Below are 25687 nucleotides of genomic sequence, written 5' to 3'. Positions count from 1 at the left end.
ATTTCAACAAACATGCCTCTCTAGGCGAGGCATTGCGGGGAGCACGGAGGGAAAAGTGAGCGAGTAAGAGGCTCTCGGCTCCACTCATGCCAAGTGGTTACAAACTGTGCTGCGCTCTTCAGCTACTGAGTTCATCGAGTCTAGGCGTTCCTGAGTAAAGGTCCATGTGCAGCTTCAGAAATTCTATGAATTCCCTAAACTATATTTTATTTTTATTTTTATTTTTATTTTTTTATTTTTTGAGAGGGCATCTCTCATATTTATTGATCAAATGGTTGTAAACAACAATAAAATTCTGTATAGGGGGGGTCAATGCTCAATGCACAGTCATTAATCCACCCCCAGCCTAATTCTCGTCAGTCTCCAATCTTCTGAAGCATAAGGAACAAGTTCTTACATGGAGAACAAATTCTTACATAGTGAATAAGTTCTTACACGGTGAACAGTGCAAGGGCACTCATCACAGAAACTTTCGGTTTTGATCACGCATTATGAACTATAAACAATCAGGTCAAATATGAATATTCATTTGATTTTTATACTTGATTTATATGTGGATCCCACATTTCTCCCTTTATTATTATTATTATTTTTATTTTTAATAAAGTGCTGAAGTGGTAGGTAGATGCAAGATAGAGGTAGAAAACATAGTTTAGTGCTGTAAGAGAGCAAATGTAGATGATCAGGTGTGTGCCTATGGACTAAGTATTAATCCAAGCTAGACAAGGGCAGCAAAACATCCACGGATGCAGAAGATTTCTCTCAAAACAGGGGGGGTGAGGTTCTGAGCCTCACCTCTGTTGATCCCCAATTTCTCACCTGATGGCCCCCCTGCGACTGTGCCTGTCTTAGGTTGTTCCTCCCTTGAGGAATCTTACCCGTCTCTGGCCAACCAGTCATCTTCCGGGGCCATACAGGGAAATGTAAAGTTGGTAAGTGAGAGAGAAGCCATATTGTTTGAAAAGGTTAGCTTTTTACTTCTTTGCAGATTTATGCCCTGTGGTTTCTATGCCCAGCATTTGTCTTGAGGTATCTTTACAACTTGGAGGAATTATGATACTCGGTAAATTCGATATGAGGCACGAATTCTATTTAAGCGTTGTAATTAGGAAGGAAGAAGAAAAGCTATAGAGGTAGCAGATGGAAAAAAACATGGGAGGATTATTTCTTTGACATATCTTCTTGTGGAGTAACTTAAGCATGTATAGGTTTTAAACTACTAATTAAATTGCACACACACATTAAAATAATAGGAATACAGTTACATAACCAAAGCAGATCTATAATTACCATCCATCTCCAGTGAAGCCAAGAAAACCAGTTAGGCACCCTAGACATTTGTGAAAATTTGTCTATGATATGGTGGATATTGTCCAACTGAACTTGAACAGTCTGAGAGAAATCAGACAAATTAAAACCACCCATTCCTGGGAACTGTTCACATCCCATATGTTCTTTTAACAGTAGATAGTCTGTAGTCGTAAGATTTTGGAGTGCTACAACTTGCACTTCTCCTAATTCTTGGTTGAGTTCCAACAGTATAGATCCAGTCAAATTTGTTGCTTTACTGAAAGCACAGGCCAGCTTAGGTATCTCCTTCTTCATTCCAATGACGAGTCCAGGAACCGGTGGGATGAATGCAGCTACAACTGCAGCATCGCCTGGATCTTTGTGGAGGTTTTTGATGATCATCTTCTGGTATGAGTCTTCCAGAGAGTGCTGATGCTGGAAGTTCTTCTTCATATCGTATCTTAGTTCATTTTCTGGGTAGCCAAATTAGGCTTTGATCCTCTGTATAAACACAAACAGACCCTTTGCCCACACTTTGATATGCCCTTTATATCATTGTGAAGAACTCATTGGAGATCACCACACAGGAACTGTTTTGTATTTTTTTTAAGAGAAAGGAATATTATCAGAAAAGTATACCTCCATAGCTGATCATCTGACACCCTTTAAGTGATCAAAATTAAGGATATTTAAAGCATGCGTTAATCATTGATTTTCCATTAGTTTTATCCTATCAAGGAGTAATCCCCCTTCTCTTTCTTTCTTTTTTTTTTTTTGTTATCTTTAATCTACACTTACATGAAGAATATTATGTTTACTATGCTCTCCCCTATACGAGATCCCTCCTATAAACCACTTTACAGTCACTGTCCATCAGCTTAGCAAAATGTTGTAGAATCACTACTTGTCCTCTCTGTGTTGTGTAGCCCACCCTCCCCTTTCTCCCTCCCCGCATGCATGCTAATCTTAATACCCCCTTTCTTCTTCCCCCCCCCTTATCCCTCCCTGCCCACCCATCCTCCCCAGTTCCTTTCCCTTTGGTACCTGTTAGTCCATTTTTGGGTTCTGTAATTTCGCTGCTGTTTTGTTCCTTCAGTTTTTCCTTTGTTCTTATACTCCACAGATGAGTGAAATCATTTGGTATTTCTCTTTCTCCGCTTGGCTTATTTCACTGAGCATAATACCCTCCAGCTCCATCCATGTTGCTGCAAATGGTAGGATTTGCCCTCTTCTTATGGCTGAGTAGTATTCCATTGTGTATATGTACCACATCTTCTTTATCCATTCATCTACCAATGGACATTTAGGTTGCTTCCAATTCTTGGCTATTGTAAATAGTGCTGCGATAAACATAGGGGTGCATCTGTCTTTCTCAAACTTGATTGCTGCGTTCTTAGGGTAAATTCCTAGGAGTGGAATTCCTGGGTCAAATGGTAGGTCTGTCTTGAGCATTTTGATGCACCTCCATACTGTTTTCCACAATGGTTGAACTAATTTACATTCCCACCAGCAGTGTAGGAGGGTTCCCCTTTCTCCACAGCCTCGCCAACATTTGTTGTTGTTTGTCTTTTGGATGGCAGCCATCCTTACTGGTGTGAGGCGATATCTCATTGTAGTTTTAATTTGCATTTCTCTGATGACAAGCGATGTGGAGCATCTTTTCATGTGTCTGTTGGCCATCTGCATTTCTTTTCTGGAGAACTGTCTGTTCAGTTCCTCTGCCCATTTTTTAATTGGATTATTTGTTTTTTGTTTGTTGAGGCATCTGAGCTGTTTATATATTTTGGACGTCAAGCCTTTATTGGATCTGTCATTTACAAATATATTCTCCCATACTGTAGGGTTCCTTTTTGTTCTATTGATGGTGTCTTTTGTTGTACAGAAGCTTTTCAACTTAATATAGTCCTACTTGTTCATTTTTGCTGTTGTTTTCCTTGCCTGGGGAGATATGTTCAAGAAGAGGTCACTCATGTTTATGTCTAAAAGGTTTTTGCCTATGTTTTTTTCTAAGAGTTTTATGGTTTCATTACTTACATTCAGGTCTTTGATCCATTTTGAATTTACTTTTGTGTATGGGGTTAGACAATGGTCCAGTTTCATTCTCCTACATGTAGCTGTCCAGTTTTGCCAGCACCATCTGTTGAAGAGACTGCCATTTCGCCATTGTATGTCCATGGCTCCTTTATCAAATATTAATTGACCATATATGTTTGGGTTAATGTCTGGAGTCTCTATTCTGTTCCATTGGTCTGTGGCTCTGTTCTTGTGCCAGTACCAAATTGCCTTGATTACTATGGCTTTGTAGTAGAGCTTGAAGTAGGGGAGTGAGATCCCCCCTACTTTATTCTTCTTTCTCAGTATTGCTTTGGCTATTTGGGGTCTTTGGTGTTTCCATATGAATTTTTGAATTATTTGTTCCAGTTCACTGAAGAATGTTGCTGGTAATTTTATGGATTGCATCAAATCTGTATATTGCTTTGGGCAGGATGGCCATTTTGATGATATTAATTCTTCCTAGCCATGAGCATGGGATGAGTTTCCATTTGTTAGTGTCCCCTTTAATTTCTCTTAAGAGTGACTTGTAGTTTTCAGGGTATAGGTCTTTCACTTTTTTGGTTAGGTTTATTCCTAGGTACTTTATTCTTTTTGATGCAATTGTGAATGGAATTGTTTTCCTGATTTCTCTTTCTATTGGTTCATTGTTAGTGTATAGGAAAGCCACAGATTTCTGTGTGTTAATTTTGTATCCTGCAACTTTGCTGTATTCCGATATCAGTTCTAGTAGTTTTGGAGTGGAGTCTTTAGAGTTTTTTATGTACGATATCATATCATCTGCAAATAGTGACAGTTTAACTTCTTCTTTACCAATCTGGATTCCTTGTATTTCTTTGTTTTGTCTGATTGCCGTGGCTAGGACCTCCAGTACTATGTTAAATAACAGTGGGGAGAGTGGGCATCCCTGTCTAGTTCCCGATCTCAGAGGAAATGCTTTCAGCTTCTCGCTGTTCAGTATAATGTTGGCTGTGGTTTATCATATATGGCCTTTATTATGTTGAGGTACTTGCCCTCTATTCCCATTTTGCTGAGAGTTTTTATCATGAATGGATGTTGAATTTTGTCAAATGCTTTTTCAACATCTATGGAGATGATCATGTGGTTTTTGTCTTTCTTTTTGTTGATGTGGTGGATGATGTTGATGGATTTTCGAATGTTGTACCATCCTTGCATCCCTGGGATGAATCCCACTTGGTCATGGTGTATGATCCTTTTGATATGCTGTTGAATTCTGTTTGCTAATATTTTATTGAGTATTTTTGCATCTACATTCATCAGGGATATTGGCCTGTAATTTTCTTTTTTGGTGGGGTCTTTGCCTGGTTTTGGTATTAGGGTGATGTTGGCTTCATAGAATGAGTTTGGGAGTATTCCCTCCTCTTCTATTTTTTGGAAAACTTTAAGGAGAATGGGTATTATGTCTTCTCTGTGTGTCTGATAAAGTTCCGAGGTAAATCCGTCCGGCCCCGGGATTTTGTTCTTGGGTAGTTTTTTGATTAGCATTTCAATTTCTTTGCTCGTAATTGGTTTGTTTAACTTTTGTGTTTCTTCCTTGGTCAGTCTTGGGAGGTTGTATTTTTCTAGGAAGTTGTCCATTTCTTCTAGGTTTTCCAGCTTGTTGGCATATAGGTTTTCATAGTAGTCTTTAATAATTCTTCGTATTTCTGTGGAGTCTGTCGTGATTTTTCCATTCTCATTTCTGATTCTGTTGATTTGTGTTGATTCTCTTTCTCTTAATAAGTTTGGCTAGAGGCTTATCTATTTTGTTTATTTTCTCAAAGAACCAGCTCTTGGTTTCGTTGATTTTTGCTATTGTTTTATTCTTCTCAATTTTGTTTATTTCTTCTCTGATCTTTATTATGTCCCTCCTTCTGCTGACTTTAGGCCTCATTTGTTCTTCTTTTTCCAGTTTTGATAATTGTGATGTTAGACTATTCATTTGGGATTGTTCTTCCTTCTTCAAGTGTGCCTGGATCGCTATATACTTTCCTCTTAAGACTGCTTTCGCTGCATCCCACAGAAGTTGGGGCTTTGTGTTGTTGTTGTCATTTGTTTCTATATATTCCTTGATCTCTATTTTGATTTGTTCATTGATTATTTAGAAGCATGTTGTTAAGCCTCCATGTGTTTGTGAGCCTTTTTGTTTTCTTTGTAGAGTTTATTTCTAGTTTTATACCTTTGTGGTCTGAAAAATTGGTTGGTAGAATTTCAATATTTTGGAATTTACTGAGGCTCTTTTTGTGAGCTAGTATGTGGTCTATTCTGGAGAATGTTCCATGTGCACTTGAGTAGAATGTATATCCTGTAGCTTTTGGATGTAGAGTTCTATAGATGTCTATTCGGTCCATCTGTTCTAGTGTGTTGTTCAGTGCCTGTGTGTCCTTACTTATTTTCTGCCCGGTGGATCTATCCTTCGGGGTAAGTGGTGTGTTGAAGTCTCCTAAAATGAATGCATTGCATTCTATTTCCCCCTTTTGTTCTGTTAGTATTTGTTTCACATATGCTGGTGCTCCTGTGTTGGGTGCATATATATTTAGAATGGTTATATCCTCTTGTTGGACTGAGCCCTTTATCATTATGTAGTGTCCTTCTTTATCTCTTGTTACTTTCTTTGTTTTGAAGTCTATTTTGTCTGATATTAGTACTGCAACACCTGCTTTCTTCTCACTGTTGTTTGCCTGAAATATGTTTTTCCATCCCTTGACTTTTAGTCTGTGCATGTCTTTGGGTTTGAGGTGAGTTTCTTGTAAGCAGCATATAGATGGGTCTTGCTTTTTTATCCATTCTATTACTCTGCGTCTTTTGATTGGTGCATTAAGTACATTTACATTTAGGGTGACTATTGAGAGATATGTACTTATTGCCATTGCACGCTTTAAATTTGTGGTTACCAAAGGTTCAAGGTTAGCCTCTTTAGTATCTTACTGCCTGACTTAGCTCACTTATTGAGCTGTTTTATATACACTGTCTGGAGATTCTTTTCTTCTCTCCCTTCTTATTCCTCCTCCTCCATTCTTCATATGTTGTGTGTTTTGTTCTGTGCTCTTTTTAGGGGTGCTCCCATTTAGAGCAGTCCCCATAAGATGCCCTATAGAGGTGGTTTGTGCGAAGCAAATTCCCTCAGCTTTTGCTTGTCTGGGAATTGTTTAATCCCACCATCATATTTAAATGATAGTCGTGCTGGATACAGTATCCTTGGTTCAAGGCCCTTCTGTTTCATTGCATTAAGTATATCATGCCATTCTCTTCTGGCCTGTAGGGTTTCTGTCGAGAAGTCTGATGATAGCCTGATGGGTTTTCCTTTATAGGTGACCTTTTTCTCTCTAGCTGCCTTTAAAACTCTTTCCTTGTCCTTGATCTTTGCCATTTTAATTACTATGTGTCTTGGTGTTGTCCTCCTTGGATCCTTTCTGTTGGGGGTTCTGTGTATTTCCTTGGTCTGTTCGATTATTTCCTCCCCCAGTTTGGGGAAGTTTTCAGCAATTATTTCTTCAAAGAGACTTTCTATCCCTTTTCCTCTTTCTTCTTCTTCCGGTACCCCTATAATATGAATATTATTTCTTTTGTATTGGTCACATAGTTCTCTTAGTGTTGTTTCATTCCTGGAGATCCTTTTATCTCTCTCTGTGTCAGCTTCTATACGTTCCTGTTCTCTGGCTTCTATTCCTTCAATGGCCTCTTGCATCTTATCCATTCTGCTTATAAGTCCTTCCAGGGATTGTTTCACTTCTGTGATCTCCTTCCTGACATCTGTGATCTCCCTCCGGACTTCATCCCATTGCTTTTGCATTTTTCTCTGCATCTCTGTCAGCATGTTCATGATTTGTATTTTGAATTCTTTTTCAGGAGGACTGGTTAGGTCTGTCTCCCTCTCAGGTGTTGTCTCTGTGATCTTTGTCTGCCTGTAGTTTTTCCTTTTCATGGTGATAGAGATAGTTTGCAGAGCTGGTACGAGTGACGGCTGGAAGAGCTTCCCTTCTTGTTGGTTTGTGGCCTTTTCCTGGGAGAACAGCGGCCTCTAGTGGCTTGTGCTGGGCAGCTGTGTGCAGACAGGGCTTCTGCTTCCTGCCCAGTTGCTTTGGGGTTTATCTCCGCTGTTGCTGTGGGCATGGCCTGGCTGGCGCTGTTCCTCCAAAATGGTGGAGCCCTGTTGGAGGGGGAGCGGCCGGGAGGCTATTTATCTCCATAGGGGGCCTCCGTGCTCCCTGCTGCCCAGGGGGTTAGAGTGCCCAGAGATCCCAGATTCCCTGCCTCTCGACTAAATGTCCTGCCCTGCCCCTTTAAGACTTCCAAAAAGCACTCTCCAAACCAAAACAACAACAGCAACAACAACAACAACAAAAAATAATATAAATATATTTTTTTTATTTTATCAAATGTACATCACGGTAGTTCAACATCCCTGTGCCCCCACCCCTCCCCCTTGGTAACCACTGATCACTTCTCAGTGTCTGTGAGTCTAATGCTGTTTTCTTCCTTCTGTTTTACTTTGTTTTTATATTACACAAGTCATACGGTATTTGTCTTTCTCCGCCTGGCTTATTTCACTGAGCATAATACCTTCCAGACCCATCCATGTTGTTGCAAATGGCAGGATTTCTTTTCTTTTTATGGCTGAATAATACTGTACTGTGTATATGTACCACATGTTCTTTATCCATTCTTCTACTGATGGACACTTAGGTTGCTTCCATATCTTGGCTATTGCAAACAGTACAGTGATAAACATAGGGGTGCATATGACTTTTTGAACCAGGGATTTTGTTTTCTTTAGGTAAATTCCTAGGAGTGGAATTATTGGGTCAAATGGTATTCCTATTTTTAGTTTTTGAGGAACCTCCATACTGCTTTCCACAGCGGTTGCATGAATTTACATTCCCACCAGCAGTGTAGGAGGGTTCCCCTTCTCCGCATCCTCACCGGCATTTGTTGTTCCTTGTCTTTGCCTGATGATTAGCAAAGTGGAGCATCTTTTCATGTGCCTCTTGACCATCTGAATTTCTTTGGAGAAGTGTCTGGATGTTAACCCCTTATCAGATGAGTCATTTACAAATATATTCTCCCACACTGTAGGATGCCTTTTTGTTCTGCTGATGGTGTCCTTTGCTGTGCAGATGCTTTTTAGTTTGATATAGTCCCACTTGTTCATTTTTAATTTTGTTTCCCTTGCCCAAGAAGATGTGTTCAGGAAAAAGTTGCTCATGTTTATATTCAAGAGATTTTTGCCTATTTTATTCTAAGAGTTTTATGGTCTTATGACTCACATTCATGTCATTGATCCATTTTGAATTTATTTTTGTGTATGGAGTTAGACAATAATCCAGTTTCATTCTCTTACATGTAACTGTCCAGTTTTGCCAACACCAGTTGTTGACAAGGCTGTCTTTTCCCCATTGTATGTCTATGGCTCCTTTATTGTATATTAATTAACCTTAGATGCATGGGTTTATATCTGGGCTCTCTATTCTTCCTCAATTGATTTATGGGTCTGTTCTTGTGCCAGTATCAAGTTGTTTTGATTACTGTGGCTTTGTAGTAGAACTTAAAGTCAGGGAGCATAATCCCCCCAGCTTCAGGATTGCTTTGGCTATTCGGGGTCTTTTGTGGTTCCATATGAATTTTAGAAGTATTTATTCTAGTTCATTAAAGAATGTGTTGGTATTTTGATAGGGATTGCATTGAATCTGTAGATTGCTTTAGGCAGGATGGCCATTTTGGCAATATTAATTCTTCCTACCCATGAGCATGGGATAGATTTCCATTTTTTAGTGCCTTCTTTAATTTCCCTCATGAGTGTCTTGTAGTTTTCAGAGTGTAGGTCTTTCATTCCTTGGTTAGGTTTATTCGTAGGTATTTTATTCTTTGTGATGCAATTGTGAATGGAATTGTTTTCCTGATTTCTCTTTCTGCCAGTTCATTGTTAGTATACAGGAGTGCAACAGATTTCTGTGTATTAATTTTGTATCCTGCAGCTTTGGTGAATTCATTTATTCTAGTAGTTTTTTGGTGGATTCTATAGGGTTTTCTATGTGCAATATTATGTCATCTGCAAACAGTGAGTTTAACTTCTTCCTCACCAATCTGGATGCCTTTTATTTCTCTGTGTTGTCTGATTGCCATGGCTAGGACTTCCAGGACTGTGTTGAATAACAGTGGCAAGAGTGGGCATGCTTGTCTTGTTCCAGATCTTAGAGGAAAAGTGTTCAGCTTTTTGCTGTGAAGTATGACACTGGCTGTGGGTTTATCATATATGGCCTTTATTATGTTGAGGTACTGGCCCTCTGTACCCATTTTGTTGAGAGTTTTTATCATGAATGGATGTTGAATTTTGTCAAATGCTTTTTCAGCATCTATGGAGATGATCATGTGGTTTTTATCCTTCTTTTTGTTAATATGGTGTATGATATTGATGGATTTATGAATATTGTACCATCCTTGAATCCCTGGAATAAATCATGATAATCTTTTGTATGTATTTTTTAATTTGGTTTGCTAATAATTTGTTCAGAATTTTTGCATCTATGTTTATCAGGGATAGACTTCCCTAAAATTTTATATGACATTTTGTGAATGTGCTCAGAGAAATAAGAACTAATAAGAAGGTAAAAATAAGTAACAATCAAGTCTTAAGATATTCCTTGTTAAACAGCTCAGAATTGGGAGGAGATGTCATCTCTCAAAAGACACATTGGAATGAGAGTGTGGCATTGCTTCAGTTGTCATTTTTAAGCCACATCAGTTTCTGAGTGGCATGGCAGTGCAGAAATGGCCCCCCACCATTGACATGGCCCCATAGCAGTTCACTGCAGGGCTAAGAGTCTTTGCCAGCCAGCATGGCTGAACTCGGCTGAATTTGGCTTATTCATGGTGGCATCTGTCATCTGGGGAGTTCATGGCCCCTACTGCTCTGAGCAATGTCCCTTTCTTTTCCCTTTCCTATTTGTACAGAACCACTCAGAGACCCAAATATAGCGTTAATCATGCCAGCACGATGAAAGGTTCACTGCTGTGACCGGCAGACCTGTTGGATCGGATCCCCACCAGTACTGACCTCACATGCTTCACTGTTTTATCATCTCTTCCTTTCTCTGTGTCCAACTAATTGCATGATAAATATCTTGATTACAGGAGCGCTCCTTTATTTAGAGATGTTAAATATGGAGTGGTACTTAACGTTCTCTTATGGAAACCTGTCAGGAATCCCAGGTGGTCGTGGCTTTATTTCTTACACCTCAGGTTTTTGTCTTAATGCTGTTTTATCTTCAGGAGAAACCTGGGCTCACAGAGCAGTGATTTCACGGCTGTCTCTCACTGTCATGTTTTAGCCCCTTTTTTCATTTCCTTCAGTGTGAACTTTGAGGATCATACTAAATGGCACTAAATTGTCTCCAGTACTTTCCAGTGAAAATTAACAAATTCTGTTGGCTTTTATAGGAAATGGCCTTGTTTAAGGAAGTTAAGTCTCTCCAAATCATTCCATCTTACTTGATGCAGCCATTAAAAGCAAACTCTTCGACTCACCTGGCAAAGAGCCAGATAGACCTCCTGGCCCGGCTGCTCAGAGACCTGGGCACCGAGGGATCAGGCTTCACTGTGGGCGATGTGATGGAGGTAAGCGCCAAGCTGCCAGGGCCTCCGTGCCAGGACGGTGCCTGGAGCATGGGGAACGTCACCTCGGTATTCATGGTCTAAATGAATGAGTTGAGAAAAACAGCCATTGTCCCCCTAGCATGCAAGTCTTCCTGCTTTCCGGGTTATGCAGTCTATACAGATCCTTGTCCGTGTGATAAACAAATGCTGGAGAACCTTGTCAGTGAGAGGTGACTGCAGTGTGATAGAGGATAGCAACTGTGTTTGCACAGGAATTGACTGTGCTTTGGACACCCCATTGAAGTCATGGCAGTCAAGGGAGAGAAAGGTGCTGCCAAATCAAATTCCCCACTAATGGATTTCAGTTGTGTTGGGAGTATAGCTCCCAGCGTGTAGCCAGCATGTTGGCCAGCCAGGCAGGTAAGAAGCTCTCCCATGCAGCGTCCCTGGCTGGCTGCCCTTTGTGCCTGGCACTGGAGGAGGCGAAGGCAGCTCTGATACGATTTAAATGCTGTCTTTCTCCTCTGCTGAGTGCACATATCCACTGACTGACTCAGAAACTGGATTGGGGTCTGACATGATTAGGTTTGCACGGCAGGAAGGCAAATGGTGTCCAGGCCTCTCCATTCACATGTTCCGTGCCTGGAGGCGTGCCTTACACCACGACTGGATCACTCTGGGAGGACTGCCTCCACTCCGTGTCCCCTGGTAGCATGCAGCCCCATGTCTCGGTGCCTGTACCGATTCTTCATCTTCCCAACTTTTAAGTTTGAAATGCCGAGGCCTGATCCTTCCCTTTTCTTTACACACATCCCCTTGGTGGTCTCATCCGCACCTCGTCACCTGTGGAAGGCTCGGAACCTCGGGCCTGTCCCACTCAGCATCTCCCCACGGGTGTCAGGCCACACACTTCCTATGTCCATCTCGAACTCCTGCCTTACATCTGAGCCACTTTTCTCAGCCATCCCCGTGTCTGTAAATGGCACTGCTTTTCTTCCGTTTGCTCACCAAGTGCTGTGGGCTCCTTCTGAACTGACGTCCAGAGCTTGCCAGGGCTCTTCCACTGCTTGCTCCCCAGTCAGTGCCCCACCTCTGCCTGGACCGGGTTGCGGGCTCCTCCGCAGGCTGCCCACTTCTGTCCTGGGCCCTGCGGGCTGCTCACACTGGCCCTCAGAGGGCTCCTGTGCCCATGCCAGTTAGCACATGCCAGGCCGGGGTGCCCCTCTGCTCAGACCTCGGGCTGCCCACCCTTTCATTTATGACTGCCGGTTGCTTATTCTCTAAGGTCCCCTCGTTATTTTGTAAAGAAGCCAGAGGCACTGGTTGTAGCTCAAATACACCAATATCCTGATTGTTTCCATACACCTCGAGCACAACCAGCTCAGTAGGCTGTGACTGCCTTCTGAGTCATAGGGGCAACTGTTGTAGCACCTGTTTGCCTGGCACAACATGGGTCCCTCTTCCCTGCCTCCATGCTCAGCTTCTTGCTCCCACTGCGGAAGCACGGAGGCTGTCCCACACATTTGAACTCCAGGACTGTCAGTAGAGGCTGAAGCTTCAGGCCTGGCACAGTCCAGGTGTATCACTCTTCCTGTTGCTGTCCAGGTGGTTTGCAGGGACAGCAGGTGCTCTCTTCCATGCAGCCATTCAGGGACTCAGGTTCCTCCAAGTGGGATGCCACCGGCTTTGCCACAGGACCTTGGAGGTCCCTGAATAAAGGAAAGGCCAGAGGGTGGTGACCAGGAGTCTTTATGGGCCAGGCCCCTCCCACTGCATTTCCACTGACCAGGATGGCCCCACCTGGCCACAGGGGCCTGGCAAGTGTGGTTAGTTGTGCCCCGGGGATGACTGGCAGGCTGGTGTTGAGCTGTATTCTGGTCTGTAACATGCTGGTGGCATGTTTTGATCCAGAAGGAGGGAAAAGGAGAAGGAGAGATGGACAGAAGTGAGAAGGGTGGGGAGGGTTCACCCGCAGGAGCAGAGTCCCTGAGGCGGCCAGAGGGGTCAGACCCCGTGCTACACATGAAGTCTGGCTCAGAGTGGGGAGGACCAGTCATCCTCGTAGCAGGAGGCAGTCAGCTCAGAGCCAAGGACAGACAGTGGGGGTCTGAGGGGCGAGAAAGAAGGGTGAGAGGCTCCCCTTGACGTCTGAGAAGGCAGGCCAGCCGCATCAGTTACTGTGCACACTGTCAGCGGCTAAGACCCACGTGAAACCAGGCAGCATGATTCTCTGGTCTGCAGCTGCAGCCCACTCCATCAGAGAATGCACAGGAAGGAGGAGGGGTCCTGGATTGTGAGGGGTCGTGTGACTGTGTGAGTGCCAGGAGTGACTTCATGGCATGCAGGGTGGCAAGGGCCAGAGGGAGATGGGGGCCGGAAGGATGTGGCAGCATAAGCCAGGGGTCCCCCCAGCACTGCAGAGGCAGTGAGCTGGCAAGGTAGGAGGTGGTCAGTGGGGGTGGGCTCCCTCAGGTCGGTGCTTGTGGAGGTGGTCCAGCTCCTGAGGGCGCCTCTACTGGAGAGGGATTGGAACAGTGCAGCAGGCTCAGGCCGCAGTGGGTGAGGATGCCCAGGGGGCCACTGGGTGACATGGATGTGCCCGGCGTGGGAAGACCAGTCCAGCCGGGACGAGTGCCTGACACCAGGCTGCTGTGACGGAGAGCCAGGTACAGGTAGATGAATGGCAAGGGTTGGATGAAGGGTCATGCCCAACTCTTGAGAAGGGACATCACCTAGAAAAACAACTTCAGAAGGGCTAGCACTTTAGAATGTCAGGCCAAAACTATGTGCACACACCCTCCCATAAACGCAGACTTGAGGTGGGCGACATGCCAGCCTCCAGACAGCCATGCGTCTAAGGAGGATGAGAAGGCAGCAAGCCCAGGGGCCCCTCAAAGGGGACTTGCATGATGGCCAAGGTGTTTTCTTTCCTTGGAATAAAAAGAAAAGATCTGTAACTAAAGTTGTAATGCCAGTTAACGGAGGTGGAGGGTGCATGAAGTTTATTGTATTTCCTCTTCTCTGCGAATGGAACATTGTGTAATACTTGATGTGAAGTCCCAGGATATAGCCTATAAAGTGCTTATGAATGTGTTAAGTGGAAAAAAACAAAAACACAAGTTATATATACAAACATAAGTTCATCTACGTGTGGAAGGTAAACAGTATCATAATAGCATAATAGCTGGAATTCTGAGGATTTCACTCTTCAGACGTCTATAAGGTACCTATATTTCTTTTATGCTGGAAAAAAAATTAATTTCATTATTTTAAAGTAACAACAAGAACCCCTCCCAACTTTATTTTTAGTTTTCAGTGAGCGCCCTGGAGCACAGAGTGTATGAGGTCCGAGAGACGGCGGTCAGAATTATCCTGGACATGTATCAACAGCACGGGGCTTTGATTCTAGAGTACCTCCCTCCAGATGACACCACCACACGCAAGAATGTTCTCTATAAAACAATTTTTGAGGGGTTTGCTAAAATAGATGGCAGACCTACAGATGCCGAAATTAAGGTAAGTGAACTCCATGCGGTCATGACCTGACCCTGTGCTCAAGAAGCGTCTGGTGCGTGAATACACCGAGGTACCTGAGGAGCCGCACGTGCAGGAGACACGGCGCCCTCGGCGTGTTGGTGCCCTGAGCTCCCATCCCCAGCCCTTCCACCTTGTGCCCATGAGACGCTCAGCCCCCCATGTGTAGACAGGAAGGATGACAGCCTGAAGGATGTTGGCAGCTTTTAGCCTTCAGGAAACATTTGTTAAATTAATCCGGTGAATGTACGCGTAACCTTAGTCACACTGCTAGTCCTGGCGATTATTGTACGAGATGAGAAATGTGACTCACGCACTGTGATTAGTCTTCCAATTTCTAAGATCACCCTCGAAAGCGATTCTAATGAAAGAGTAACTGTCGTATCAGGCCCAGAAAAAAGCGGCTACAGAAGAGGCAGAAAAACAGAAGAAAGAAGAAATTAAAGCTTTACAAAGACAGTTAGCAGCCCTGAGAGAGACACGAACAGAAGCCCCAGCTGCAAAGGTAAGAGCGCCCCTCCTCGGCCCGTCCCAGGCCCGTCTCCGGCCCCTCCTCGCCGTCCCCGGCCCCTCCTCGGCCCCTCCTCGGCCCTTCCTCGGCCGTCCTCGGCCCCCTCCCCGGCCCTTCCCCGGCCCCTCCTCGGCCGTCCTCGGCCCCCTCCCCGGCCGTCCTCGGCCCCCTCCCCGGCCCTTCCCCGGCCCCTCCTTGCCGTCCTCGGCGCTCCGGGTCGGCAGCCTGTGACCTGCTCGCGCAGACACGCGGCTCGCTGGATTCGCTTTACCCGTCACTGTGCGAATGACGCCTTCTTTGTTTTTGCTTTAGTTGTGGGGTAAATGACGGGACATCTCCACTGGGTAGTTTGAATTCGATGTCAGGTGATCACACGTGGTCCCCATGTCCCAGAGGGGTGGCGGTGGCAGTGTTTAGAGAGAAGCTCGGGGCGAGGAGGTGGCCGAGGGGCCGATTCCCTGTGCAGGGCTCCTAGCCTTCAGGGGCCATGGAGAAGATGCGCCTAGACGTGGAAGTCTGCTTTCTGTGTCTTCCAAAAGGAAGGTGTCCCATCGGTGCTCCCCCTCCGAGAGCCTGGGGAGACCTCCGGGAGACCCCAGAGAGGAGGGCACCAGGCAGTGTTTAGTTGAGTAGAAACTTTTTGCTGAACTTCGCTGCTTCTGTGATGCGGTTTCATACTGATTTTGTGATTAAGTCCTTAACTTAAAAGAAAACTCCTTTTGCAAAGAAGGAGAAGGGGAAAGGGGTGAGGTGGCCAGTGACGCAGCGCCTGAGCAGAGAGAGAAGGTCCCAGGGCCTGCTGTCAGCCCGGGCCTGTGGTGGCCGCATATGCTTTCCCACCTTTTAGAGGTCAGGTCCGCTTTAACAAAAAGACAAAATGTTTTTAAAAAGAAAGAAAATGTGACAAAATATATGTTGAAATTCCTGTGGCAAGAAGTCTAACATTTCAACTCAACACTAGAATGTCAGCCTAACCCTAAGGGAAGGGGGAGAGAGGCCACAAGGAGTACAGAGGGGGACAGAGACGGGGCCCAGGGTGCGCCACCCAGTAAATGGTGTTCACAGTCACTCCCACATGCGGTCAGCCTCACAGCCACCCGCCGAAGAAGGTCACGCACGCATTATTTTTCCTAGTATACAAATAAGACTCGCTTAAAGTCATGACCTAGTGAGTGGCTAAGCCAGGACAGTCCAGGCTCTGCTGCTCAGTGTGTGTGTGCCACACCGTCCTGGGCCCTGGAAGTAGGGCAAGGGGCAAAACAGCCCCGCCCTCACACGGGGGGAGTGGGGCGGGGGCTGGAGAGGGGGGGAGGGGCCGGGTCCCGCCTGCTGCCTCCGGGCCCCTAGTGAGGCCGCTCTGAGAATGCGAGAATCTCCTTTTCCACTTTTTTCATTGTGGAAAATACATATAATGTAATATTTACCATTTTAGCCATTTTAAGTGTACAGTTCTGTGCCATTAAGCACATTCACATTGTTAGCAGTCTTCAAGACTGTCCATCTCCAGAACTTTTGTGAATGATAGAATATTTTTAATTTCCTAATTGCTCCCAAGTTTTAGAAAAAAGGATTTAAAAATCACTAAAGAGTTTTCTAAGCTGCTCAAAGCATACATAGCTAAATTAAATTTTAAAACTAAAATTTACCTTTTGGCATTGATTATATTGTCCCTCTGAAAAATATATAAATCTACCTCTCATTAATTAGTATTTTTTTAATGCCTAGAATCCATTAAGTTTGCTTTCTTTACTCTTAGGCATACAAATCACGTGAGCCCCATTTGCCAGTTTAATATTCACCTGTTAAGCCCGTGTCCAGCTCCCAGATCACATTCTTAAGTGTTTCCCATATTCAGTGACTGAGTTTGAGAGAAGTTACTTCCTGTGATGTAGGATCTGATCTTCTACCAATGTGGCAGGCCACACCCATGTTGTAACACATCATTCAAATGGTAGCCACAGGGTGACCCACGTCCCTGTTCTCCTGAAAAACCTCAATTCCGGGAAGCCCCAAAGCCCCCAGGCTGGGATGGCTGGTCACCCAGGCCGTGAGTTCAGCACCTGTTCAGTGTGGGTAGAGGCCCCAGCAGTGTTCAGAAGGCTGAGTAGCAGGCAGAAAAGGTGAGTCAGCGTTTCCCAGCGCTTTAAGGTCAGGAGGAGATGGGAGGCCAGTGGGACCCACCACCGTAGCCATGTCCACCACTTACCACCACCCCAGCAGTGAATCTCTGCCAGGACTAAGGGACTTTCCATCCAGCCCACTAGGAATGCCACCTGGACCTAAGCGCCCTTGGGCATAAGGGGAAGGGAACATGGCAGCCAGTGTGACAGAGGCCCCCCAGATGCACGGCTGCCTGTGCTGCCAGGGGCCCCCCTCAGCCTATGGACTCCACGATGCCGACTTGCTTGGTCAGCCCACAGCTACGTATCGAGCACTTGTGTGCCAGGCCCTCTTCTAGGAACCAGGGCCACCCCGGTAGGCAGAGCCGACTGATGGCCCTGCCCTGTGGACTCTCACCCGGTCAGGGTGGGACAGGCGGTCAATAAGGAGAATACGAAAATGCCTCATCAAGGAGGGAAGGTGCCAGGGCCAGGGCCCCATGGGAGGAGAGCGGGGGGCTTGGGAGCTGGAGAGAGGCGAGAGCTTCCCGGCGGCGTGAGAGCCGGGAGCCAAGGACTCAGGGGAGCCCCTGGCTGGCGCACCGCGGGCAGCACCGACACCCAGGGTAAGTCAGGAGAGGCTGAGAAGGCCAGCAAGGCTGTGAGCAGCAGTCAGTCACCTCCCCGAGGAGGGACCGAAGGGTCCCCTGGGCCCCTGTTTTTGGAGAGCCTTCAGAAGCAGCGGCCACAGCCCTGGGGAGAGATGCTGCTAGAAGACCTGGACTCGGTGTGTTTTGAAGTCAGGCCTCCAGGGTTTGCCAGGCATGATATAGGCTGTGGAGGGAGGGTGGAAATCACCAGTCTCCCCAGATGTGTGCCCAAACCACTGGGAGGTTGACACACAGTGACAGGAGAGCGGGAGGAGCCAGTGGAGAGGGAGACGGGAGCTGGGTCTGGTCAGACGGAGCTGGGCGACTGCCAGGCCAGGAGAGGGTAGGGCGGGCACAAGGCAGGAGCCCTGGTCATTGTGCAGACAGGGCTGCAAGTCCAGACAGAAATGGGGAGCCGGCGGAGCCATGGACAGGCAGGCAGATGAGGCAAGGGGTGCCCTGGGGCACACACTGAGGACGGGTGCCCGGCTTGGAAGGGCGGAGGCCTGGACGGGGGCCATTTCCCCGAAGCAGGATGGGAGCCACAGGGAGGGCCCTCGCGGTCACGTCATCGTTGGTAGAAATTCTGAAACAAAACCCAAGAACACATTTCCAGGGTCAAATGAATCCTGGATTCACTGGCTCCCACTGCCACCATCTGTCCCTAAACTGCCTGTTTCTGTCTCTTAGGAAAAAGAAAGCGAGGAGGCGAAGGCAAAGACTCGGGGTACGTAGGCCTCACAGGAGAGCTGCCTGCTCTGCGGAAGCCGCGCGCAGTCCTGCAGCGAAGGGCCGCAGCCCCTGCCACGATTCGGCACGGGGAGTGGAAGCGCGCCTTAGCGCCTCGCCTGATTTCAAGATAGACTTCACATCAGACTCATTATTGAGAATCGAGAAATAATTTCTACAAAAAGTTATTAAATGGCTTTCTTTTTATTTTCTTCAGAAACTCAAGGAAGGAAAGCAGCCCCGCCCACTGCTTCAGAAACTCCAGATAATCACTTTCTAGACAAGTGAGTAAAGTCGTGTGCAGCCTCTGCTGACGACGATTGGAGGGACAGCCACGCACAGACACTGTGAGGTCCCTCTGCGCTCCCTCGCTCGCTGTGACGACTTAACCAGCTCTTCTTGGTCATCTCTGAGTGCGGGAAAGCCACCCCTTCACCTGGCCAGCATTCAGCTGAGTCTGGGTGGCTTCCCACCCTTCGCCCCAGCAGAAGGCAGCGGTCTCCCTGTCACAGGCACTCTTACGGGCACCGGTGCTAGAGCGGCAGATGCCTTCGGCTGCACAGGGACCACAAAAATCTGCAGGGAATTTTAGGGCGATGACTTCATGTCATCCTTCTGTGTGACTTAAATACCCTTCCTGCTTGGTTATGCTAATGAGTTAGAAGTTGAAGAGTTCTTAAGCTAATTGATCTCAAACATCTACCTGAGGAAGACTCTTCCCACAGCACTTGTATAAGGCCCGTCCGGCCCCGTGAGACCCTCCCAGTGAAGTGGCACCTCTACCTCCTGGAGCCAGCGGAGGCCAGCTTAGGAGGGGGAGGCCTGCCCATTGGGAGCCAAATCGGGGAAATGGAGACTCTCCCAGGACAGTCAGAGCAGAATGGACATTTCTCAACTCGATCTGTGCCTTCATTTCTTACTTTTCTGTTTTGTTTCAGTTTATGTATTTTTTGTGGGGAAAGGAGTGAATCCTTCACAGAGGAAGGCCTGGATCTCCATTACTGGAAGCATTGCCTCATGCTGACCCGATGTGATTACTGCAAGCAGGTAGGCCCGGGCACGGGCAGGCCGGACCTAGCCTGAGGGCTGGGCACACAGTTTCTGAAAGGCCAAATCACAAAATACGCAGGCTTAGTGTTTTCAGAAAAAGTCATGGGAAAGTAATGGGATGTATACACCCTGGTTTGTTTTGGTTGATGTCTCTCACTTTTCTTTTGAAGTGTAAACAAATATGTATCAGCCACACTACAGAGATACTGTGCTTGGTTCCAGGCCACTGCAATGAAGCGAGCATCACCGTGGAGGGAGCCCTTGTGTGTCTGGGTTTCCCAGCGCATATGAAAACTGTTTACACCAGACTGTAGTGTGTTCAGTGTGCAGCAGCACCCTGACAACATGCACACTCAATTAAAAATGCTTTACTGCTAAAATGTGCTGACCATCCTCTGAGCTTTCACTGAGTCGTAATCACTGATCACAGACACCATAACAAATATAATCATAAAAGAGTTGTAAATAATGTGGGAATTACCAAAATGTGAGACAGACACAAGGCGAGCAAGTGCTATTGGGAAAATGCCACCTGAGTGGTGGGCCCTTGCCTGGCAGTGCAGACCCCGGGGCCCAGAGTGGGCAACTGGCCTCTCCCACCAGCTGTAAACACCCATGCCATGAAGTGTTAGGGCATATATGTGACTCCTGCTAAAGATGTCTGAGTGGCAGGAGATGCTTGGAACACCCCTTCTGTAACCCTGTTTGCATGCACAATCAGAAACTTCAGGGAGCTGGCATGCGAACCCAAAGGCCACATGTTTAAGCCATCCACCCAGAATGTTTGTGTCACCCTGGAGTTGACCAGAGCATCCATCCCCCACAGCAGTGGCTCTTACACATCATTAAGGGCACATGACACGCAGGATGTGTGGTCTTTGCCAATCACCCTAAATGGCTACAGAAGCCTGTGGAGTATGGACCAGAGAGAAAATGCATGCTTGCCTTCACAAGAGCACACAGGAAGGGCACGGCAGGCTTCGTATGCACAGGAGACAGGTGTGTGCAGCGCTGTTCTCAACAATGTGCCCTGTGCTGTGTTTGGAGTCCAGGTGGTCGAGATACCCAGCCTGACAGAGCACCTGCTGACCGAGTGCGACAGACAAGACGTGTTTGGGAAGTGCTGGCGCTGCAGTGAGGCTATTTTGAAAGAGGAGCTGTCCAGACACATAAAGACAAAGGGATGTAACCGTGAGTGTCTCCTCGGGCCCCTGCCAAGCCACCTGGATGCTCTGGGGAGGCCCAGCCACAGGCCAGGGTTCAGGTCTGCACCTGCCAGGCCATCCGCTGGTACCTCCTGTCTGCTGCCCCTTGTCAAGACTCACAGGAGCAACTAAATCTCATTTCACTGAAATCGTTTCAGCTGCCAAATCAGAGAAGCTGGCAAACCGGTGTCCTTTGTGCCATGAGAACTTCAGCCCTGGAGAGGAGGTGAGGGCCTAGCAGGGAGGTGACCTGACACTGGGGTGAGTGCCCACTTTGAGTGGCAACGAGGAAGTGTCGTCAGCGCTGACCACGGCTGTGGGCCATCCTGGGCGCACAGTGTAGACCGGCTCTGTTGCGCGCCGCCTGGCATTGTTCCATTTGCCTGCCTGCTCTCCCGATTCCCCTCCGTGACATCTGTAGACATCTCTGCAAGGAGCCTCAGCTCTTTGGGAAATAAGTGTGAAATGGTCTTATTTTTCCAATCATCGCTTTCATCTATTGATCAGGGCCCTAACTGGCATCTTGGCCAGGTTGTGTAACACGCTGGGCCCTTTAGATCAACAGAACTGAGCCCAGGCTGGTTCGGAAATCCTACCTCACGTTGATCCCAGCTGTCCTCGCCTCCCTCCTGTGAGCTGCACTGGGGCATCACTGCCTTGCCCTGGGAGTGCAGGCCTTCCATGCCCAGCCTCTCTCCCATTTGCCCTGCTTTCTGGGCTAGCGGGTGAGAGGCTGGGGCCAGAGGGCATCAGAGACCCTGTATTGGTTGCTCCACTAACATGACAGCAGGCAATGCCCTCTGTATGCCAGGCATGGATACTCTGCCCTGTGGGACCACCGGGCCCAACACCCAGCTCAGGAGACCCGCGTTGGGCTCTGCCCCTTCTGCTCCAGCCCCTCAGCCACTGCCACCTGCAGTCTGCCTGCCACGTCCTGCTGGGGGGCTCCCCCTGCCCCGGCCCCCTGGGATGTGGTGCAGCGAGACGCTGAGAGCCAGCAGTGCCCTGCAGCTTTCTCCTGAGCACAGAAAACTCAGGTGCAGACAGCACGAGGGGCTGCCCCGCCACTCCCTTACCCACCCAGCTGTCCCAGGCTCACCCTCTCTCAGAAAAACATCAGGTTCGCAACCAGGTCCACAGAGCAGGGAACCCACTGCACCCTTCAGGGCCGGGCCCTGCGGAGGTAGCCTTCCCACAGCGCCTTGCTTCAGCCGCACCACCACGGCTTGCTCCCCGCACATCCAGACAGCTGGCCCGCCCCTGGCAAGGGAAAGCCTGTTACTCGGCGGGCAGGTTCGTCCTGCTTTCCATCTGTCTCCATGTTTTAGTCGTCTACGCTGCCTAGCAAATCACCGCAGGGTAGGCAGCTTCGGCACCCATTTATTACCTCACAGCCTCTGTGGGCCAGGAGCCTGGTACAACCTGACTGGGTCCTGCGCTCAGGGGTGGGCCGGGCTGTGCTCACCACTCGTTGCCGTGGTGGGCAGGATCCTGGTCTCTGTCATTATAGGACTGAGGTCCCAGGGCTGCTCTCCACTCCTGGAGGCCACCCTCAGCCCCTGCCCACGTGCCACCTAAGCTGAATTACAATTTCCCCCATGTGACAGCAGTCCCAGTGCGTGTCCTCAGAGGGGACGAAACCCACACGCTGTGTCCGCTGCTCTGGGAGGGAAGATGCATCAGCCTTGTTCTGAGCCGTGGCACTTCCTGAGGGTCCCCTGCCGGGCGCACCAGATGCGGGCAAGAGCCGCAGCCTTGGGGGCCACCTCTGGTTCTGCCTCTAACAGGAGGCCACCTCCGGTGGCCCCTCAGTCGCCTGGTTGACCCTGCGCCTCCTCCTATTTCAGGCATGGAAAGCTCACTTGATGGGCCCGGCTGGCTGCACGATGAACCTGCGCAAGACACACGTGCTGCCCAGGGCACCGCCTCTGCCTCAAGGTGAGGGCCAGGCCTCCCCCGCCTGGGGCCTCCCTGCAGGCTGTCTGCGCTGTGCGGGCTCAGCCTCTCCATGGCCACTCGGTCCAGCTGCATCCCATCGGCGTCCTCTGCTCTGTCTCTGGCTCCTTGATGAGCAGTCCAGTCACGCAAGCGAAGTCCTGGTCAGCTCCAAGCTCTTGCCAAAGGCTCCCTGCCTGTGTCTCTGCGCCTTCCAAAGGCCAGGGGGCAGCATTCGCTCTGTGTATAGCTCAGACCCACTGCATGCTCTTAGGGCACAAGCCAGGGCCCTGGGGTCTGCCCGCCGTGCCGCCTGCAGGGCAGCCACAGACACTCTTCCCCGACATCCAGGGCATCGGCTGCTCATGCTGTTCCCCAGTTTTGCCCTCTGACTCCCCTCTGCTTTGTTTCTGTGTGTCCACTGCAGGAAAAGGCCCAGCCATGGCCAGATCAGGGACCTCAGGAGCAAAGGTCGGAAGCAAGATCCCTACCCCGAGGGGGGCCTTGAGTAAAAGCACTGGCAGGACACACACACAGCGGTGACCTGACACTCCTCCGTCCTGTCTGAACAAGGCACTAGCTGCCTCCTGGCTGCAAACCATCTCCCCTAAAAACCATCCTAGGCGAGGCAGGCCTGCACGGTGCCATGGCCGCCAGCTCTTGTGGTGCTGGTCTTCTTTGTGGGCTGTGTGTGGACCCTGTGCCTGGCGAGTTAGGACCTAATCTCCCTGTAGTTTGCGGATGTCGGTGTCCCATTTCTCAGGCCTGGTGTCAACAGAGGGGTGAGTGTTCTGTCTGGAGAGGATCCCGAGTCGCTGCTCAGGAAGCCTGCAAAGTGCTGCTGCCCTGTCAGTCCATGGGCTGGGAGCTGGCGGGCAGACAGCGCCAGCACCCATCCCGCACTTGCCAGGGTGATGCCCATAAAATCTCTGCAAGCCTTTGCACATCGGGCTCTTACCGTGGCTAAGTCTCCGCAGGGCTTCCGCTCCAGCAGTGGTACTGAGGCTGGAGAGGGCTGGTGTCCACACGCTTCCTGTGCCTTCTCACCTCGCCTCCTGCCTGCTCCCGTCCTCCTCTAACAAGTGAAGGTCAAGAGCAGCTGCTCCTGAGCACTGGCCTCTCAGCACTCACCCTGCTAGATGCCGTGACCAACCTCCGCCTGCAGCAGGGGCCCTGCGTGGGGCATGGAGTGGCACTGGGTGGCTACCTGCTAGCCTTCCCTAGGCACTTCAAGCTCTTTACACCAGAGGTCCCGAAGTGCATACAGGTGTGCAAAATGATGTCCCAGGGCTCCTGTGCTCACCTGATGCCTGTCAGTCAGAGCAACCCTCCCAAAACCCAAGGCAAACCTGGTGTGGTTCCTGCCATGGGGCCACTTCTTTAATGAACACTCACAAATAAGCCTTCAGCAGGACCAGCCAACTCAGATCACCCAGTTTGGGCCTGTCACCTGACCCTCTCAAATCCACATAGAAATTGGAACTGTAAGTTCACTTTTCTCCAGTACTTCATATGATGCTTAAAACACCAGAACATCACCTAAAATGACAGACCCAAACCTCCAGATCCAGTCTCCTAATCAGCTCCTGACCACGCACCCTGGCACACGGAACTGGTTCCGCTTGCATCCTGTCCAGGTAGTGTGGGGAAAAGCCAGTGTTTGTCTGAAATCTGCTTGGAAACACCCAGTGTCTTCCTGTCCACACCTGTGCCCCCAGGGCCCTAGCCTCCCAGAGACCCAAGGAAGGGGACCTCCCCTGCCGATGGTGACCAGGGCACCTGAGCATTACATGAGCAGGGTTTCAGAATGCCAGCAAGAAATGTGTGCAATTGGTCAAATTTGTACTGCACAATTACTGTTGAATATTTTTAATTCCCAACCATGTCAAAAAATAATACATTAAAATAATAAAGAGCTATTTGAGCAAGGTGCTCCCTGGGTATATTAATGACCATAATTTGCACTAATCAGTCTCCATTTTTGGTAAACTAAGACCTCATATGGTTGACTCAAAAATACAAGTGTCATACCAAGAAAATTACCTTTTTAAAAAAATACCCTATTAAAAAAGAAAAAAGCATGGAAGGAGAAATAACATAAAACTTTGCTATGCAAAACAGTGCAGATACTGAGATAATTATAAAATGATCCTTCCTGGTTTCAAAAAGATATTGGCCATTATTTTCTAATTCATTTTTAAAGTACAGAAAACATTTCTTTAAATAGCATAATAATGAGAAAAGTCATTCTCTTCTCATCAAAACTTTTATGAAATATACGTGTAATGTTTTCTATGTTGTAACTTACAGAAGTCATTTGTAAAAAACATTTAATATTTAGTGATTGACAAAATTGGGTGCAAACAGGTTAGTCTTGCTGGCTACAGAAGATGTGTTTATGTTGAAATGACTCCTGCGAGTGATTAGAGGCTATTAAAAGCTTTACAATTACATACTATTAAGAAACCAAAAATAAAGGATAAAAAATTTAAAGGAACATAAGATCCCTTGCACTCATAAATAAATATCTAAATTTGGACCAGTGATTAATAATTGAACCTTCATTCTAAAATGTTGCAAATATTTAACAATATTTATTTCTATTTTCATATTTTGGAATATTCTGTCAATCTAATTTAAAAGAATTTTATCTATAAATTTGGCATCAGAACACAAATGTAAATACTTCTAATGAAAATTTGCAGATTTTTAATGTTTTAACATAGTTTTCTATTTGTCTTTATTTCAGGTGCCAGAATTATAAAATATATAAGTAACATTTTTGCTGTTGCTTTAGAACTTAGGGGTTAATTCACCCTGAGTATATGAATATATAATAAAATGATCACTAAATGTTCTGTCACTTTTATTTCAAGATTATGATTACAGGCAGTTTGCAAATGACATGGAGTTCGGTGAACCTGCAGGCGCTGCTCAGCCTGAAACCTCAGCAGACGGCTGAGCGGGAGCAGTAAACGCCAGTCCCCGTGGGGCAGTTTGGGTCCTCGCTGCAGTTATTTGTCAAATCGGTTGACCGAC

The 25687-nt window shown here is 47.5% G+C and overlaps 1 protein-coding gene across 3 annotated transcripts in view; it reads left to right on the top strand.

The window, feature by feature from the left end:
• Positions 1-25501, top strand: part of CEP104 (centrosomal protein 104) — a 44493-nt gene extending 18992 nt beyond the window's left edge. For all 3 annotated transcript variants that reach the window (XM_073233072.1, XM_073233071.1, XM_073233070.1), the window contains 10 exons: positions 10780-10956; positions 14245-14451; positions 14858-14974; positions 18420-18456; positions 18676-18742; positions 19397-19505; positions 20561-20699; positions 20872-20939; positions 22561-22651; positions 23076-25501. In XM_073233072.1, the coding sequence (XP_073089173.1) occupies positions 10780-10956; positions 14245-14451; positions 14858-14974; positions 18420-18456; positions 18676-18742; positions 19397-19505; positions 20561-20699; positions 20872-20939; positions 22561-22651; positions 23076-23191 (1128 nt within the window). In that variant the 3' untranslated portion in view covers positions 23192-25501. The remainder of the gene's footprint in view (positions 1-10779; positions 10957-14244; positions 14452-14857; positions 14975-18419; positions 18457-18675; positions 18743-19396; positions 19506-20560; positions 20700-20871; positions 20940-22560; positions 22652-23075) is intronic.
• The last annotated feature ends 186 nt before the right edge of the window (positions 25502-25687 follow it).

Source organism: Manis javanica, chromosome 4 (assembly GCF_040802235.1).
Source record: "Manis javanica isolate MJ-LG chromosome 4, MJ_LKY, whole genome shotgun sequence".
NCBI classification, from domain to species: Eukaryota; Metazoa; Chordata; class Mammalia; order Pholidota; family Manidae; genus Manis; species Manis javanica.
This window is presented reverse-complemented; position numbering and strand designations above follow the sequence as displayed.